This window comes from Rattus rattus, chromosome 12, assembly GCF_011064425.1.
Source record: "Rattus rattus isolate New Zealand chromosome 12, Rrattus_CSIRO_v1, whole genome shotgun sequence".
Classification (NCBI taxonomy): Eukaryota; Metazoa; Chordata; class Mammalia; order Rodentia; family Muridae; genus Rattus; species Rattus rattus.
The window spans coordinates 44710033-44730585 of record NC_046165.1 but is presented as its reverse complement, the minus strand read 5'-3'; the positions used below and the strand labels follow the sequence as shown (position 1 = coordinate 44730585).

Genomic DNA, 20553 nt, shown 5'->3' with positions numbered 1-20553 from the left:
GAGGGCCCAGATTTCTAGAACCTACATAAAATCAGGTGGGTGTGGTGGTTGCTTATGATTCTCAGCACACAGGAGATGAGCACCAGGGATCCTTAGAGCAAGGTGTCTTGTCAGACTAGCTGCAAAGATGAACTCTACATTCAGTAAGAGACCCCATGTCATGAAGGAAAGCAGAGAATAATAGAGGAAGACATCTAATATCCTTGCACATGCACACACACACACACACACACACACACACACACACACACACACACACACACGCATGCACGCAAATAAATGGATATAGACAGTAATCTTTCATGGTTCTGCTAAGTAGGCTGGCATATGCAAAGGCCTGAGCACATAGTGCTCAATCGAGGCTGCTTGCCGTCATCATTGAGGTATTTATACATGGGGAGCATAGCAAAGGTAGAGAAGTGTACAGAGGCGCTGAGAAGGTAATCGCTGCTACCACTGGTGACATTTTAGCATGCTTCCATCTAAATGTCCAGATCTTCTGAATAGAACATAGTCACTGTTGACATTTTAGCACACATTCTGCTGAATAACCAGCTCTTTTCCAGTATGCATGTTGTACACTGGAATGTTGTTGCGGTCTTCAAAAGAGTCACGAGATAGGATTTTGGTAGTAAGTCAGAACATACAGCAGAAGGGAAGAATATGATGACAGCTTACTTGGTCTTGTATAGGATACATTGCCCTGACGTAATCTCATCCTGTAGTAAATATTAGAATTAAGCAGTTAGAAGAGGTGGGGAAAACCAGCTTCCTGTAAATTGCCCTGTGACCTACACATGGTTGAATATAGGTAGATTACTGAGTCTGCTCACATGGTCTTGAGATGCTGCTCTAACAGCAAAGGAATTGGACGGCATAGAATGCTCAGAAGGCTTTATCCTGAATAACTGCCAGAGAGAGCTCTTCAGGTCCTGAGGAAAACCCTTCTACCATCAGTTTGTGGCTCTTGCTCAAAGGGTTTATGGCTACTTCGGAAGGCAGTAAATGCTATGATTGCCTAGGAGTAGTGCTAGAGCATTGTCCTTTGAGAAAAATTAATAAATTCTCTTACACACAGAGTCCTCTGAGGTGGGTTGGTGGTATTACAATACTGAGAACTGGTGAGCCAACACAGTTTGGGTTCTTATATAGTGTGTAAATATTTCTCTGAGATAGGATCATATCTTAAAAGCATGTTCTGTGTACTTGAAAGTAATATTTAAGTAAACTAACAAAGGTTCAAAAAAGATAATTGGGGGGATGTATGCAGGTGTGTGAGTGCATGTGTGTGAAGGCCAGGTCAACATCTAGTGTCTTCCTCATTTTGCTTTTTGAGACATGGTCTCCCACTGAACTTAGAGCTCGCTGACTGCCTAGATTAGTGGCCAGCAAACTTCAGGGATCCCCTTGTTCACGCCACATACCCCCAGTCTCCTGAGCTCTGGTTATGAGCACATGCTTCTGGGCCCAGCTTTGTACCTGAGGATCTGATCGCAGGTCCTTGGGCCTGTGGGGCAAGTGCTTTACCAACCGAGCTATCTCCTCAAACTTTTAGGGAAGTTTTACTTAAATAAAAATAGGTTGGCTTATTAATGGTTACAGTGGAAACTGGGCAGGTAATTCTAGAAATATCTACCAGAGTCCTCAAGACTTAAAATTTTAAGAGCATGTATGAATGGAAAATTAAGAATAAAAAGGGGTTCACAGTTCTCCCCATCTTTAGAACGTTTAAGAAGTATCTTAAATGGTTTATGGCAGGCATCAGTGACTAGATTAGGTATGACTTCAAGTTAGGTCAGCCTGTGCTAAGAGAGAAAGGCTTCTTTGTTCAAACTGCACAAATGCCCAGGTTACAGTAGCTTTCAGAAATGTGAGCTAGTATGTGATGTTCTTGAGGGGGAAGAAGGAACCTTTTAATACGAGTGTGCCCATGAACCTGATGGGAACTGTTAGTTCACTGAGCCAGACTAAGTTTGCAGTCCTTTGGTTTGGCAGTGCCCTGTTTGAGGTACGTGTTCGTCTCTGCAGGAAGAGTCAGAGCAGTTGTGTGTCGGGCATAAGGAGAGAATTCTAGGGCCCAGCCTTGATTAGTTGCTCTTAATCTCTGTGCCTGTGGTTGGTCCCCCGCACTCCTACCCAGCTGCTCACAGTCTTAGAACTGCAGCCCCAGGGCACTAGGCTCCCTTGTCTGTCCTCTGTAGGCACTACATTTGAGCGCCACACGCACACACACACACACACACACACACACACACACACACACACACACACACACACACACACACACACACACCTAAAAAATAAAATTTTAAATGTATGCACCCTAAAGCTATTGTATATTGTATAAAATGATCTACAAACTGGGTGTCTGTTGTCTAAAACAGATATGAATTTCTATTAGTTTTTGCTTTAATCCCAAGACATATTATTTAAAAGCAAAAAACCCTTTAAGAAATAAATCTAAAATCTGAAGAATTTCTGTCCTGAGCATTTCAGCAAATGGAACCTGCCTTGTAGTGATGTGCTTGATATCAGCATTAGTTTTTACACAGCACTGTTGTTACACAGTCAGGTAAGCTCCTCTGAAGCAGCCGAAATGCACGCACGAGTGAGAGTTGAGAGCCGGTATCTCAGGGACACCGCTGACTTTGCTCTATGAATCCATCACAGGGTTGTAAGAGTTCCCTAGACAAATGGGATCTCGTAAAGCTACAAAGCTTCTGTAAGGCAAAGGACACTGTCGTTAGGACAAAACGGCAACCAACAGATTGGGAAAAGATCTTTACCAATCCTACAACAGATAGAGGCCTTATATCCAAAATATACAAAGAACTCAAAAAGTTAGACGTCAGGGAGACATATAACCCTATTAAAAATGGGGTTCAGAGCTAAACAAAGAATTCACAGCTGAGGAATGCCGAATGGCTGAGAAACACCTAAAGAAATGTTCAACATCTTTAGTCATAAGGGAAATGCAAATCAAAACAACCCTGAGATTTCACCTCACACCAGTGAGAATGGCTAAGATCAAAAACTCAGGTGACAGCAATTGCTGTCAAATGTGGAGAAAGAGGAACACTCCTCCATTGTTGGTGGCATTGCAGACTGGTACAACCATTCTGGAAATCAGTCTGGAGGTTCCTCAGAAAATTGGACATTGAACTACCTGAGGACCCAGCTATACCTCTCTTGGGCATATACCCAAAAGATGCTCCAACATAAAACAAAGACACATGCCCCACTATGTTCATCGCAGCCTTATTTATAATAGCCAGAAGCTGGAAAGAACCCAGATGCCCTTCAACAGAGGAATTGGTACAGAAAATGTGGTACATCTACACAATGGAATATTACTCAGCTATCAAAAACAATGACTTCATGAAATTCATAGGCAAATGGTTGGAACTGGAAAATATCTCCTGAGCAAGGTAACCCAATCACAGAAAGACATACATGGTATGCACTCATTGATAAGTGGCTATTAGCCCAAATGCTTGAATTACCCAAGATGCTCAGAACACATGAAACTCAAGAAGGATGACCAAAATGCAAATCCTTCGTTCCTTCTTTAAAAGGGGAACAAGAATACCCTTGGGAGGGAATAGAGAGGCAAAGTTTAGAACAGAGACTGAACGGACAGCCATTCAGAGCCTGCCCCACATGTGGCCCATACATATACAGCCACCAAACTAGACAAGATGGATGAAGAAAAGATGTTCAGGCAGACAGGAACTGGATGTAGATCTCTCCTGAGAGACACAGCCAGAATACAGCAAATACATAGGCGAATGCCAGCAGCAAACCACTGAAGTGAGAACGGGACCCCCGTTGAAGGAATCAGAAAGAGGTGAAGGGGCTTGAGACCCCATATGAACAACAATGCCAACCAACCAGAGCTTCCAGGGACTAAGCCACTACCTAAAGACTATACATGGACTGACCCTGGGCTCTGACCTCATAGGTGTCAATCAATAGCCTAGTAAGAGCACCAGTGGAAGGGGAAGCCCTTGGCCCTGCCAAGGCTGGATCCCCAGTGAACAGGATTGTTGAGGGAAGGGCAGTAATGGGGGGAGGATGGGGAGGGGAACACCCACAGAGGGGAGGGGAAAGGGTTAGGGGGGATGTTGGCCTGGAAACTGGGAAAGGGAATAACATTTGAAATGTAAATAAGAAATACCCAATTTAATAAAGATGGAGGGGAAAAGAAAAAGAATTCCCTAGTCTCTTCTCACTGGGTGTCTGTATTCCCCTTCCATTTACCAACTTTAGGTCAAAGATCACTGTCATTGCTCTTGTCAAATGTGCCTTGAATGGCAGAATCATTTCTGTTTCAGAACACTTTTTGTAGAAGAAAAATAAAGCATTTAGATTTCAGGACCCTTCTGTAATGTATGTATGTATGTATGTATGTATGTATGTATGTATGTATGTAGAGAGCAAGCACATGTACACACATGCATGTGGCAGTCAGAAGACAACCTCCAAAGTCCGTTCTCTCACCCTCCATGTGGGTTCCATGGATTATAAGGCTTGACCACAGCACACTTACCCACTGGGCCCTCTCATTGGCCTGAATTTCAAGACTGTTTGTTAATTGTAACTTATATGCTATATGTATTGTTTTTGAAGGGTAAACCTTAAGAGTAGAAACAAAATAGTTGCTTTCATAAGTCTTCATATTTAACTTCGTATAATTTAGGCAAACTGTCAAAGCCATTTAATTCTTATAAAACTTTGATTAGTTATGAAGATTGCAGTTTTGCTGTTTTATGTATCTCGCATTGAGTAATGGATTTTATTTGGTGTTTCTTTCAGATTGAAATTAAAATGAAAAAGCCAGAGGCAGTGAGATGGGAAAAGCTAGAGGGACAAGGAGATGTGCCCGCCCCGAAACAGTTCACAGCAGGTTTGTACTCTGCCTCTTGAAGTTCTCGCTCATCGTGGAGTTGAAATTAAATCGTAAGGAACGCTCTCCCTACTTCATTATTTATGACAAAAAATACTTCGAGTATAATAAAGTCATCCTGATGTCTGACGTTTGAACACAGACACATGGTGACCAGGCCCAGAAGAGTTGGAACTGTCCCCTGTGTCAGTTATGACTCAAGTCAGCACATGTCTGTGCTGTCTGGTGTGCTGCTCCCTCCCATGGTGAGGTAATTTGCATCGCTGATGACCCCTTCCCTGTTCCTTTTTTATTCCTTTCTGCTTTCCAACTGATTTCTCTTCTCCGATTTCCTAGAATTTTGGGGCTTCACAGAGTAGAGCATTTGGACTGTTTTTGTTACCCATACAGAGATGGACAGAGATCAGTAAAGGAGTACCTGGAAGAGGAAAATAGAGTTGATTATGTAGCCTTTGTGTGCTGAAGTCCATTCTGCGCATGTGTAGTCAGCAGATAAGCATCTTTTTACTGGTGGAATAATTAACCTGCAGGACCTTCTCAGAACTGCAACCTAAGATTGTATCTTAGTATAATGGCCTCATTACTGAATAGGGAAAAATTTCTTTTTGTTATTTAATACTCTGATTTGATGGCTGAAATGAGTCATTGTGTCCCAGCTACTTTCACATTTTTACCCTGTATGTAGTAGAAATTACATGTGTTTGTGACAAGATTTAGAAAGTGAGTTATTAACAGGTTTGTGTATGTATGTGTGTCAGAATTAATTTCATGTATGTATAAAAGTTGCAAAAATGTAAGTGTTTCTTTGTGAAGTGATAGAATTTTAACTAATTTGTAGCAAAGTTAGCGAATCCTGAGAGACAGCAAAGATGATTTCTAGTTGATACTGCAGAGGGTAAATGTTTTATGGCAGCCCTTGGTACTGACTCTCAGGCTTGGGGCTGAGGTTTATATAGTGAACAGCTGTATAATACAATGCTCATATAATAGGCAGCCCAGATATTTTACCTGTTCAGATCTCCTAGGTTATTTGTGGAGTTCTAAAATTCAGGGCAGAGTGGGCGTGGTTCTGGTAATATGGCTGTGTCCTGTGGGACTCTTTCACCATCAGGGAGATGATCTCTGTGGTCACAGTTGGGTGATACAGTTGAGCGAGCAGAGACTTAGATTACTCAGTAGTTCACCCACCATCTCCTGTTACTCAAGTTGTTCTGAGATTAAATATCAAGGGTATGTGTACCTGCATGTGTGTGTGCATGCGTACAGTTTTTCTAAACTGAATCTTTGAGCAATTCAGGATGCACGCCCTCCTGTCCTGTTGTGTTTCTCGAAGAATTAATATGCTTGTCAGATCGTGTGTATTGCAAGCTGGAAATTGTAGATAAGGGCAAGTCGCTTACCCATCTAGTCTGGCTGGCTTATCTGGAGAGGTTAAAACTGCACTCCCATTCTTCCTGGGAGTCAGTGTTAGAATTAATTAAGTCCATGTTCCAGCTCCTTAACAATGTCTTGTGTGTTTTGTTTTCCTTGGCTACCAGAAAATGTACAAAGATAGCGTTTCCGGTAGAGGGAAGTGACATTTAAGATGTTTAAAGCAATATGTATACACTGGATGGACCTGCACCAGGTCTTCCTGGGACTTACTGCGATGAAAAATGGATAAAGGAAAAAGTTGGTTTATTTATAGGTTAAAAAAAAGGCACAGGAAAACAGAATAAATGTTTATTTAGTAGTTTGTCAACTTTTTTGGAAAGGGATGTAGAAAGACAGTATTGGAGAAGGAGCATTTAGATTATTGTGTTCCATTGTGACGGGGAGCTAGAATCACCCTCCCTCCCTCCCTCCCTCCCTCCCTCCTTCCTTCCCTCCGTCCCTTCCTTTTTCTTTTTCTTTGCACTGTAAACTATACCATTCCTTCTAATAACTGCTGCTGGCTGTTTACCACTTGAAGTCTGTATTAAGATGTAAAATGCATACCCAACTTTTTTTATATAAATATTTTAAAAGGATTTTTTTTAAAATTCATTTAATGGGGTTGGGGATTTAGCTTAGTGGTAGAGCGCTTGCCTAGCAAGCACAAGGCCCTGGGTTCAGTCCCCAGCTCCGAAAAAAAAGAAAAGAAAAAAAAAATTCATTTAATGTATAAGTTCTCTGCTGCATATACATCCACAGGCCAGAAGAGGGCATCAGATCTCCTTATAGATGGTTGTGAGCCACCATATGGTTGCTGGGAATTGAACTCAGGACCTCTGGAAAGGCAACCACTGCTCTTAACCGCTGAGCCATCTCACCAGCCCACATACCCAATTTTTAAGATGTATATATGAAAAAGGATCATAATGTGTTTTAGTATTTTCTAGGAAACTTTATGTTGAAATAATATTCTTTCTCTGTTAGGTGTAAAAAATACGTCAAGGGCCTGGTTAGATGCCTCAGATGGTGAAGGTGCTAATGACACAGGTTTGATACTGAGGACCCTCCCCAATAAATACATAGTGCAATTTAAAATTTTATTATATTTTGGTGGGTGGTTTTTTGAGACAGGGTTTCTCTGTATAGCCCTGGCTGTTCTGGAATTTATTGGCCAGACTGGCCCTGTCCTCAGAGATCTGCCTCCCTCTGCCTTCTGAGTGCTGGGATGAAAGGCGTGTGCTACCGCCCTCCAGCTTTTTTCTTCTGCGTGTAAGTTTTGACTGCGTGTTTGTGTGTGTCTGGTGCATGTAGAGGTCAGAGGAGTGTACTTTGTCCCCTGGAACTGAGTTAGGACAGTTGTGAGCTTCTGTGTGGGTGCTGGGAACTGAACCCAGGTCCTTTGCAATAGCAGCAGGTGCTGATAACTGTTCCCATTTCTCCAGTTCCTAATAAACGTAATTTTTAAAATGAAATTAAAATGTATTTTATTTTCTTTTAATCTCAGTACTAAAGCTGTAAAATTGTGAATATGGATCACATTTCTGGCCTTTGCTGTGGTTTCATAAGTTTATATGTTGTTTTCAGATACTATATCCCAAGATGTGGGTAAGTGGATTGGTTTTCAGCAGTCAGGATTTTCCTTTTAAACATTTTATGTGCATTGCTATTTTGGCTGCATTCGTGTCTGTGCGAAGATGTTGGATCCCCTGGAACTGGAGTTAACAGACAATTGTGAGCTACCATGTGGGTGCTGGGAATTGGACCTTGGTCCTTTGGAAGAGTAGCCACTGCTCTCAAACATTGAGCCATCCCTCTAGCCCCATGGAGTTACTTAAAATTTTCTATTGAAGTAATCTTATGCGTGTGTGTGTGTGCGTGTGTGTGTCTGTGTGTAGGAGATTGAGCATTAGCTCACTACATGGCAGATATTTCCATGTTGAAAAATATCTAAGTAGCTCATAGAAAAGCTACACTTCCAATGTTAAAATCTTGAGAGATTGACTGGAGAGATGGTTCAGTGGTTTTACACTTGGGTACAAATTAAATCTTTTAGAAAGCTTTAGACATTTTAAAATTAAATAGGCTTTTTGATAGTATCTGTAATTGATTTAAGAGCCTCACATATGGAAGGTATTCATTCTGCCATTGACGAACATTCCCAGCTTCTCATAGAGCATCCTAAGGTGTGTATACATGTGGGTGTGCACACTGATATTTTTATAATTATTAGTACTGCCTTTTTAAAAGGCTTACTTATTTGTTGTGTGAGAGTGTTTTGTTTGCACGTATGCCTGTGCACCATGTGTGCCTGATATCCCAGAACAGAGAAGTGGACTTTGAAACCCGAGTTTTGAATGGTTGTGAGCCTCCTTGTAGGTGCTGGAAGCAGAACCCAGATTCTGTGCAAGAACAAGTCGTCCTAACCACTGAGCCTTGTCTTCTGCTCTATTTCGCTTTTTTTCAAACCTTTGCTTCCTTTGTAAAACGTTGTATACTGTGAGGTCGGAGAACAGCACTATAGACTCCATTCTGTCCTGACTTTTCGTGGGTTCTGGGAATCGAACTCAAGTTGTGTGCCTGTTGTCCATCTCTCCAGCTGTCTTTTGACTTTAATTTTCTTCTTTTTATCTATTTTTCTTTCTCTTCTGTTAACTGTTTCTTTCCTGAGACAGTTCTCATTTAGTACGATCTGAACGTAATCTTAGCCACGTAACCACGGCTGTCCTGGTGTCTAATCAGAGTATTCCTGCTTCAGCTTTGAGTGACTGTGCTTTCCACTTATGAAGTTTTGTCTGCTTAACCCGGCTTCTCCTGGCATTAGCACAGAGTGTTTTTGCCTAGCTTTGTATATCGTATACTTTATGGAGTTATTTTGCTCTGAGGACATCCTAGATCTTGCAGTATGCTACCTTATCCAGGTTTTGAAATGTTAGTGATGTGTACGTACAGCAGAGAGACACTGAATGCAAAGTTGAAATTCAGTGACCTAAGCTACTTGCTCAGGCGTTCTGGATACCATGGTCACAGCATTTGCATGTTTCTTGACATAATCAGACATGCTGATCAATCAGTCACGTCTGCCCTTTACTTTGCAGATATAAAGAACATGTATCCCTCCTCGTCTCACTACACCAGGAACTGGGATAAACTGGTTGGTGAAATCAAAGAAGAAGAAAAGAACGAGAAGCTGGAAGGTGACGCAGCTTTAAACAAGTTATTTCAGCAGATCTACTCGGACGGTTCTGATGAAGTGAAACGCGCCATGAACAAGTCATTTGTAAGAATATGAAGTTTTCAAATATTTCTTCATTATGAGAGTGAATTTTAAAGTAAGAATAAATAGTGAGATTGAGGCCAAGCTGCATGACCTGGATAGCTGGAAGAGTGTTTTGGTGGACTTGGCTGAGCATTTATTTTTTCTTGTTCTTCCAGACGTAGAGTAGTGGTTGAGAAGTGCGATGAGAAACAGTGGCTTATTCTAACTCATTAGCGTTAGGAGTTGGAGGACTAAGAAGTACTGAGGTTAGGGCATTGGTGGGAATTTACTGTTTTGTTCAGTTTGTCACAGCAGTTCAATGAGCTTCCACTGTTTTATCTTCCAGAATCATACACAGATGTTTTCTTCTTTAAAATGAAGAACATAGAAGGGAAATTTCAAGAGTAGTATTGGGCTAGTGGAAAATGTCTGTCTAGTTTTCAATGGCTTAATTGATTAAGAAATCAAGCCTCCACTTCTGAGGTTTTATTGATAACTCACCACTGTAAAACTGTGTAAATTGTTTACCCTTAAAAGCTTTGATCTGTGTGCTTGCTTTGCACTCAGGTATGTATGCGTGTGCCTGTGGAGGGCAGAAGTCGGATCTCAGGCAGTGGCTAGCTGCCTTGTGGGTGCTGGGAACTTAGCTCTTACTCGCTGTGGGGCCCCAGGCGGCCTTGAGTTCTCGGTCCTCCTGCTCCATCCCCAGGCTCCCGTGTGCCACTCCAGCCTGCAGTCATTTTCCTTGAAAATGTAGTCATGAACTTTACCAGGAATGTTGGCTACTCAAATCTTTCCAGGCTAGAGACTCATCCTTACTATTGACTTTAAAGATGTGTGCTAGAGAGACCAGCCATATGTCAGGTCAAAGATGTGAGACAGAGTCCGCATCCATTTTCATATAGAAAATTGATAGTTAACCGAGTGATGTATATCCATAAAGCAAGCCATCTGTGTGGTAACGTTGACCTTAAATGTAGCTTGCTTTTGTCTCTGCGGGAAGGCAAACCAGATACCCTTTATTGTCCTTCAGTCTAACTGTGTGAGACCCAATATTCCAAGCAGTGATAAGAAGATGCTAAATTGCACGGTATTCCACCTTCTATAAAGAGAGAAGGGAAAATTGTCATCAGCGAGTATGACCAGATTGTCAACTATGGTCACTTTTGTGAGTTTTATCACTGAGAGTTGTCTTAGGAGTAGCTTATTTTACAGACTCATCACATTTCATTCAGTGATTTTATGGGAAGCCTGCTGTGTGCCAGGCCACCATGGTTAGGACTACAGTGAGAGCACATCCAGCTTTCTATGCATGGTTCTACAGCTGTGCGTCCAACTGACTTGTGATTTAAAAGTGTGTGTTTGTACTGAGTACCTGTTATACAAATAACACTGTATGACAGTAACTTGATATTTGCATAGCATTGGATATTATGGGTCCTCTAGAGATGATCTGTGGCATAGTAGAAAGGTGTTTGTAGCGGCTGCAGATAGTATTGTATACGGAGGAAGGGGTATGTCTGGACCCTCTGTAGATACCAAGCAATATTTATGTTGATAAAATATATAGTCCATGCCTTTGAAGAGCCCTCTTCTTTAGTTCTAGTCAAGAATGAGAATTAGACTTACAGAGGCAAACTCTTAGTGGGCGTAATGGTAATCTAGTACTTGGGATGCTGAGACAGGGGAGTTAAGTTCAAGGTCAGTCTGGGCTACATAGCAAGCCCCTGTCTCAGAAGCAATCGAGGAAAGGAAAGGAGTCCATCCTTAACCTGCCAGGGTGCAGTGCACATTAATGGTGGTTACGTAGAGGATAGGCTGTACGGGGGTCCATCCTAGCAGTTCAGTCTTAAGAAACTTGGCTGGCAAGGTGACTCAACAGGTAAGGTGCTTGCTGCCAAACCTGATCATCTGAGTTCAGTCTCGGGTCCTCTGGGGTGGAGGGAAAGAGCTGACTTCTACTAGCTGTCCTCTGACCCCTACATGTGTGCCATGACATGCCCAAGCCCATGCACATATGTACATGTACATACACTAACTAAATGTAATTTAAAGTAAGAGCCCACCAAAAGGTGCTGACATTCATGTTTGGAAGGTAAGTAAAGATCTAAAAGCTGGGATGGAGAATAGCACCCATGCAAAGGAATCCAGGGAAGTTTGAGAAGGCATTGGTTAGCTTGGGGTTCCAGTTCAAAAGGGTAAACAACTTCCTGTGTTTGTCAGAATGCAGCTAATTAAAAGATTGTAGGTTTCAGGAGCTCACATTATACTCTGCTGTGATCCGTGTCTGTGAATTTTTATCACAGCAAATGCGTGGAAGCTCTGTATCTGTAGAAGCAGGAACCTTAGCCTTTAACAGCCGAGCTGGCGCTCCCTTCCATGTTTTTAATAATACAGTTAAGTATTGCGTAGCACTTGGCTGTGTTCTGAGAAATGTGTTGTCGGCTGATTTTCATTTGTAGGTAACACCACGGGTGTTTATACAACTCTGTATATACAGGTAGGTCACTCGAGGTGGCCTCTTCTGCGTGTGTTGCTGGGGAGGACCCAGGTCTGCACATGCAAGGTTGTGCTTTCATGTTGACCCCACAGCCTGATGCCTCTCTTCCGTGTCATCAAGAGTTGTGAATAGAAGATGTTTGAGGCTATTGCAAGTGTAACATATTATTTTACAGTAGATTTTTTAATAAGTGGAGAAGTATATTCTAAAATTGCAGTAAAAAAATTCAGCTTAGTACATACTGAAACTAATAGTATTTGTTGTCACATATTATGGGTTGTATTGTAATTGTATGAGCTATTCTTTTATGTGGCTAGCAGTTCAATGAGTTTGATTACACCAGGATCCCCATAGACACTAGAGTTACGTGCTGTATTAGGAATATTACCAATGGCTACAATATCACTAGGCGTCGTCAGCTGTGTGTTACAATCTTATGACATCGGTATCGTTAAATACAATTCATCGTTGATCAGATCATTTCAATGCACTGTGTGGCTCCATGCACACAGTGAGATTGTGGTAGGGTGTGTATTCACTGCATTATAACCAGGCCACACGTTGTTGACTTTATGTACCTCTATTGTGTGTGCCTTAATTAAATAAAGATTCAGAGCACACTAGAATATGCTTGGCAAAGAGGAAGCATTGAGTGTGGGTCCTTAAAGTTCTACTTAACTGGTATTTTACTGTCTTCGGCAGAATACAACTATGTCATTTTGGGGGAGAAGGAATTTTATTTTCATTTGAAGGTGAAATTTCCACATGAGGCCCCTACTAATAGCAGAGTACACAGTCCTTAATATGGCGCATGATGTGCCCACCTAATTACTCTAGAATTGTCTTTTGTCAGGTGTCTTAACTGTCAACCTCTCTGGAAAGCCTAAGATTAAATAAAAATGTTGAGTTTATATTGAATTTTTTTTTTTTAGTATCCTATATTTGGGGGAGTATGTTTGATCCATTTTAAGAAAAATACTGTATTTTGATATACAATACAGGGATGAACCTTTTTATTTTTTTCTTTTAATTCCAGATGGAGTCTGGTGGTACAGTCTTGAGCACCAACTGGTCTGACGTAGGTAAAAGGAAAGTTGAAATCAACCCTCCTGATGATATGGAATGGAAACAGTACTAAATAAATCAGTTTGCTATCACTGTCTTGCGTTTGTTCGAGTGCCCATTGTGTGCTTTATCACGTTCTTGAGTTTTAAGCAGTGTCTTTTGAAAGATTAAACCTTTTTGCCTCTCTGTGCTTTAGAAATGATTTTCCTGCAAGTATTCTGAAGAGCGACAGTCACATCTTATCATTTCTGTCTGTAAGGATTTCACACACCCTGAAACTGAATGAAATGTCAGCTGCTCCTAGATAGATGAGCTCTGTCTTGTTAGGAAGTGGAGAAATCTTTAATGACATCTTGGGTAATTGCCTTATTTTTGATGCAGTGTTCTGTCAATAATTTATTAGACCTGGCAACTTTTGTGTTGGTATAAAATTTTCAACTTGAGTGTTGTATTTACTTTAAAGAGCTGCTTTTGAATGAGAGTTGTAAATTTTTCTATGAAGCCTGGTTTATTTACCTTTCTCTTAAGTTTTTACTGGGAACTTTGAGGAATTGCTGCAGAGAATTCCCTCATTTAGTTTTTATGAGAAGTATTTGTAGCTGCAGCAAGGTTTTGGTCCTGCCTTCGGAATTCTCAAATAAAGCCTAGGTTCTTTAACAGCGCACAGATGTAATGTCCTTACGTAATCGGAAGCAGATGCCAAGAGAGCGCCAGGGCCCTTTGCTGCCCCTACTGTGGCTTCAGTACTGTGGTTTTTAGCTACTTGGAGAGGAAATTAATATGTACGCATTTAATATTTTGTGTCCTAGATCTGTTGATCATTCAAGCATACCAAAAATGGGGAGAGATGCCCTTAATCTCAGAGTTTATGGTGGAAAGAAGGGTACCACTCAGGAAAACTTAGTAACGGCTGAATGCTGGACTACAGAATAGTTCTAAGAAACCAAAAAGATTACCCCATGATGAGAATCTTTGCAGTCTGTAATGATGCATATACCACTGGCAACTTGCAGATTTGACATCATTTTATCAGCCTTTATATAGCGTAGTGATGGGTCTATACTCTGTTAGGTGTTACTGGTGTTTGTGGTAAGGCACTCCCTTGTTCCCTCAGAGCTGAGAGTGAGGTGAAGGAGATATTGGAAAGCATTTCAGCTGTAGAAAGTGTAGGGATTAGTTCCTTCCTTTTAGGAGAGTTCATACTTAAAGTGAGCTGGTCCCAGACCCTTGGTTAACAGCTTGCAGAAGCACACTAGAGCTTAGGAGAGGCTGGCTCTGAATCCTGATGCTCCTGCCTCACCTCCGAGTGACTGCCGAATGCTAGGGAACTGGCATTACAGTTTCACAGCACCATGTGTGACTTAATCTTTTTGTTGATGTCCGTGCTGAAGTTCTTCTGACTGCCCTTTTGCCCACATAAAGCTTTGCTCCTGAGCACTAAAGGAAAGGCGAAGTTGATTTCCTGCTGGAGTAGAGTTCAGGAATTCTCTCCATCTCTCCAGACATGACATGGGTTGTGGTCTAGATTTTCTCAATGTCATTGATCCTAAGGGGAATCAATTGCTACAGAGGCAATAAAGCCAGGACACCTCCAGCACTGTACAAGTCCACTCACTTTATAATTTTCAACAGAGCTAAGCCTCACCCAGAGTTATTTCTATTTTGCGTGTGTGCGTTTGCATGAATGTATGAGCAGTATTGTGTGTGCACACCCAGTGCCGCAGAGGTCAGAAGGGGCTGTAGGGTCCTCTGGAAGTGGAGTTGCAGACACTGAGCCTCCACGTGGGTGCTGATAACCAAACTGGATTCTCTGCAAGAGCAACAAGTGCTCTTGATGCCTGAGCCATCTCCAGTTCTAAGCCCATTAGATCGTAATTCCTTTAGTAAATAATATCTAGAGCCTTAGAATTAAAAAATTGTGAATGTAAATAAATTATATTTTTACCATTCAACTTTAAGAGTTTTTATGTCTGGTATTTTTGCATTTATTTTTAAAGCTACATTATATAGAGACCTTACCCATTAGCTACATTTGCTTCATACTGTTGAGAGTCAGGATTCTGCTGGAGTAAATGGACTTCCTGATGGACGACTAAAAGCATTATACAGTGTACCTAAGTACATTAGATTTATCTGTCAAAGGAGCTTTGAGAAATGGGCCAGACCTCCCCAAAAGTGCCCATTCCAGAGGACTGCTTGTTTCCCTGTCTCCGATAATGGAAGCTTATAAATTTCCACAGGGTTCTAAATAAGAATCTCTAGTGGGTGTCTTTTTTTTTTTTTTTTTTAAACTCTCTCTGTTCGTCTTTTTAGACTTCCTGTTTATTTCTCAAGTTTTGCTGCTTTCAGTGTCTTAAATCAGCCTCAAATGCCCTGTCACCAGGGCTTACCTTCACTCCAGTCCTCCCTGCTTCTACCTCCCAGGCTGGTGTTCCCACCTCTGATGCACACCTCCTCCTCCCCCTCTTTTCTCTCCTGGTGCTTAGGGGATAAAGTGCTAGGCTGTTCTGAATTTTCTGATAAGCCTTGGGTTATTTGGAGAAATACCTTTGCTCTAAATCCTTCTAAAATACATTAGTCTAAAACGATAAACTAGAAAATATATTTGTAGTGAAGCAGTGTTGGGCTGAGTATGTTATAGGGGGCAGGCAGCACACAGATGATTTAGCATGTGAAAAGATGGTCAGCCTTACATACAAACACGGGCAAGATAGATTGGCAGAAGACCTGATTTTTTTAAAATTTTTTTCCATCTTTATTAAATTGGGTATTTCTTATTTACATTTCATGTGGCATTTTTTTTCTTTATTAACTTGAGTATTTCTTATTTGCATTTCGGTTGTTATTCCCTTTCGCGGTTTCCAGGCCAACATCCCCCTAACCCCTCCCTCCCTTCTATATGAGTGTTCCCTCCCCATCCTCCCCCCTATTACTGCTCTTTCCCCAACAATCACGTTCACTGGGGGTTCAGTCTTGGCAGGACCAAGGGCTTCCCTTCCACTGGTGCTCTTACTAGGCTATTCATTGCTACCTATGCAGTTGGAGCCCAGGGTCAGTGCATGTATAGTCTTTGGGTAGTGGCTTAGTCCCTGGAAGCTCTGGTTGGTTGGCATTGTTGTTCATATGGGGTCTCGAGCCCCTTCAAGCTAGAAGACCTGATTTACACCCAGAACAGTGGCAGAGGTGAACAAGCTTGATGCGGGAGGTAGAGCTGACCATAGTAGAATGTATGCTGTTAGTCTGAGACTGGTCTCTTCCTCTCCTCTCAGATAGGATCGTGCTATGTGGTGCAGGTTAGCCCGCCAACATAATCCAAGCTAACCTTGAACTTGAGGCAACCCTCCTGCCTCAGGATCTAGGAGTTCAAAGCCAGCCTGGCACATCCTTGAGCTGAAGGTTGCCTGAAGAATTTGCCACGTGCACTGGAACAAATAAATGAGGCCCAAAGATTCCGTATTTCATGCGCACAAGCATGCATGTGCACACATATACACACACAGGCACACTTACCTGCCCAAGTATCTGTACAAAAAAGTGTTGGGAGTGACAGTAAATGTTAACACGTGGCCGAGACGGACTAACAATTGGAATTTGCATATCTATGAGGAATTATAGTTTAATTTCACCTTAGGATGGATACCCTGTTTGTATAGATGTGAATTAATTTGTGTTATGGTGTATTTTCAGGAAGTTCTGAATCTGGTTACTTATTTCTTCTCTTGCCCACCAAATGACAGTATCATATTATTGCTGTTCTTGTTTACCAAAGCAGTTGTTTTGCAGTGTAAGTACAGTCGTAGCAGAATAGAGATGAGGATGGATTACACAGAATGGCTGCTTGCGAACAGGGCCATGAGGATAAGAGTGGTACAGGATTTTATAGTTAATGGTCTTGTTAAAACCAGATCAGCAGAGCACAATTTTTATGGCCCATCTGCTAAGACTAAAGGTAGTTTTTAAATCTCTCATTCCCTTAACCATACATTTGCACTTCCTGCCTGTCAAGATGAAGAGCCAAAAGAAAAATGGGTGGGTTTTCCTAGAGCTAGAGTGGTTCTTAAATACCGTCTAATCCAAACCTTTTGTTTACACATGTCCCCTCCTCCTGCCTCACAGCGTTCATGGCTGATGGTTTGTGAATGGTTCTTGAATCTTAGCCCACATAACCGTCTACTGCCATCACCGTCTCTTAGAACACTGGGCAACTGGAATTATGACATTGGGAAGATGCTTTGCTTAGGATAGAGCCCACCTGGAAAGCTCAGGGGGGTTGTTCTCAATCTTTGAACGTAGACTTTGGCTTCTCTTGAGAATTTGACCCACTGGGTTTGGGATCACTGATAGTCTGTAATGACTATTGATAGAGAAGCAGGTGACCTTGACAGTGGTATGTAGAGCCCTGAGGGGTAAAGGTAAGACATAGAGGCTACATTATTCTCTCTCAGGGCTGCTAGGAAATGTTTGGTTCCTGTTAATAGAAATTAAATGACAGGGCTGGGGGCTGGAAAGATGGCTTGAGGAGTTAAGAGCACTTCCTGCTCTTGCAAAGGACCTGTGCTCTACCCCCAGCACCTACATGGCAGTTAACCACCTGTAACCCAGTTCCAGGGGATCACATGCAGGCACACACACAGTACACATGCATACATGAGGGAACATGCACATTAAGAAAATAAGACGGGGCTTGGGGATTTAGCTCAGTGGTAGAGCGCTTGCCTAGCAAGCGCAAAGCCCTGGGTTCGGTCCCCAGCTCCGAAAAAAAGAAAAGAAAAAAAAAAAAGAAAAGAAAAGAAAATAAGGATGGGGATACAGGTTATTGGTAGAGCACTTGTCCTATCAATGTTACTGTGTTAAAGACCTTGGATTCAATTTCCAGTAATATCGAGGGCTTTCTGTTGTTTTGTAAGACAGAGGATCATTGTTCAGTGGTTATTTTAAACCTTGGAGACCTTAGGGTAAAGTCCACAGGAATGTGTTATGTTTTTTGAGATAGGGTATCTCTAGGACAGGCTGGCCTCAAACTTGTAGCCTTGGCCTCCCAGTGCTATGATTTACAGACACTGCACCATGCCTGGTTGTAAGAATATGATTGTAACTGAAAACACTGGTTACATTAGCCCTGCTAAGGCAAATTTCATGGGTGACTGATTATTCCAGGTCTTTGTCACTTTAAGTCAAATTCATTTTAAAAAGATAGGTAATAATGTGGGCTAGTTAAGGATACAGGCCTTTGAAAATAAAATTCTTAGCTATTAAATAATCCTCAACTTGGAATTCAGAAAAGGAAGCCGGAACAGTCATGTTTCAAAAAAAGAAAGTAATTGCATGTAAATTTGCACACGGGTGAGGTAAACGGTACAAACAGGTTCTTCTCCCAGTCTCCCTGCTGTTAGAAGGTCTGGAGCTCTCTACAGACGAGGTAGAAAGAAGGGTTCAGCTTTTCGGTGTTCCAAACCAGTTGTTACGAATCATGACTGAGGAGAACATTTACATAGGAGCAGGGACAAAAAGAGGAGCAGAACGAGGAAACGACCTTGGTTTTAGTGAATCAGGGACAGTTGGGGCAGGACCACTTAAATTGTTCTTAATAATTGAGTATTTTAAAGATTTTTCTGTGTGTGAATGTTTGCATGTATATGCCACACACGTGTGTGTGTGTGTGTGTGTGTGTGTGTGTGTGTGTGTGTGTGTACGAGCATGTGCCACATGCATGCCTGGTGCCATGGAAACCTGAAGAAAGTGTCAAGTCTCCTTGAAACTGCAGTGGCAGTTGTGACTGCTCGCCATGTGAGTCCTCTGCAGGGGTAGCAAGTGCGCTTCACTCCTGAGCCACGCCTCCAGCTCCTAGATTTGTTGGTTGAGATAGGGTCTCTCCTTGTATCCTGGGAGTATATGTAGACCAGGTTGGCCCTGAACTTACAGAGATCTCTCTGCCTCTGCCTCCAGTGCTGCAATTAAAGTGTGCACCACCACTCCCAGTTTATTATTTGACATTTTCAATAGTGACTTACTTCAGCATGGTATAGGTTTATCATTTCCAATCCCATTAATAGCATTTATCTTTCTGGTGGTAACATGCATACCATGCAAGGGGATGACACCCATGTTTTTATATAAAACCTAAGATTGAAAAAGGTCCAATGACATAAATGTCTTGGAAAATAGTGTTAACTATTTGCTAAGCTTAGATTATACATGCACAAATCTATATATGTATATATACATATGTATATATCCTCACACATTAAATATCTAAAAATCGAATTAAATACTTTTGAATATAAATAGTTTAAATAAAGCCTATGGTGATTCCTCCAGTTAGTTAAAACTAACTTGTTTTGAAAAATTGATTTTAACACTAGATCTTTTTTCAAGATGAAATACACTTGCATATTTGTATAGAATATGAGCATGCATATACGTGTATATATATGTACACACACGCACACACACACACGCACACGCACGTACACACACACACAACCTAAGAGGACTTCAGTTCTCCTATTCCACCGGAACACTCTGCATGTCCGTGTTCTGGCTGAGATTGGTCATCGCTCATCTGCCTTCGTGGTTGTCATGCACTGTCAGGACTAGCAATGCATGTAGGCGCATGTCGGTTCCTTCCTACCCCCTGATAAGTCAGTTAATTCTAAGAGTGTGGCCATTTCTATGAAGTACACATTGTTGAACTGATCAATATAGCCAGCTTATCCAGAAACCAACCACTCAAGGCATCCGTGTTTTGTAAAATGGAGATTGTATTTCACTGTAATAAACTCTGATGTAAAATACATGGTTGAGTGGACTGAATAATTGTAGTGTATCTTTTCAATGTTAGAATTATTTGAGGTGCTAAAAGAAATGTCGGAATGAGGTCCACAAGGTTTAAGACTGGCTGCAGTGAGAGCTGGCGTACTTCAGTGACAGAAGTTAAACGACCCAACTGATTCATAGTTGGGACCAGCAGTACCTTTATGCCATTGACGCCTACCACATCTGAGACTGAATTAGCTCACAGTTCTATCCCGGGTCATATTAGGACCTTGAAAAGCAGCCTACAATGTTCTACAGGGAGTGGTTTACACCACCACTGAGAAACAAGTCTCTGTACACATACATGTTTTGGTCAAAATTCAACATAGCAAAAATCAACTATTTCCAGTTTGGAATTGGCTTGCATAGAGACAATAGAGGATTAGTACAAAAACGTGGGAATCTTTTGCTTTTTCTGTATCTTTACTTCCTGAAATGTTCTTCCTTTCCTCACTTGATTCTTCTCTCTCTGAAAGTAATCTTAGACTTTCCCTAAGAGAACATTGGGTTTCTTGTCATCCAGCATTGAGCCTAACAACCAAATACTTGTTTTTAAAACTTGCTGTCCTTTGTCCTCGGTGACTTTATAACAGTGAT

The 20553-nt window shown here is 41.6% G+C and overlaps 1 protein-coding gene across 1 annotated transcript in view; it reads left to right on the top strand.

Annotated features, from left to right (window-relative positions):
• Sugt1 (SGT1 homolog, MIS12 kinetochore complex assembly cochaperone) overlaps positions 1 to 13239 on the top strand; it is a 40133-nt gene extending 26894 nt beyond the window's left edge. Inside the window, exons 11-13 of the mRNA XM_032917951.1 lie at positions 4816 to 4906; positions 9415 to 9596; positions 13112 to 13239. Of these exons, the coding sequence (XP_032773842.1) occupies positions 4816 to 4906; positions 9415 to 9596; positions 13112 to 13213 (375 nt within the window). The 3' untranslated portion in view covers positions 13214 to 13239. The remainder of the gene's footprint in view (positions 1 to 4815; positions 4907 to 9414; positions 9597 to 13111) is intronic.
• The last annotated feature ends 7314 nt before the right edge of the window (positions 13240 to 20553 follow it).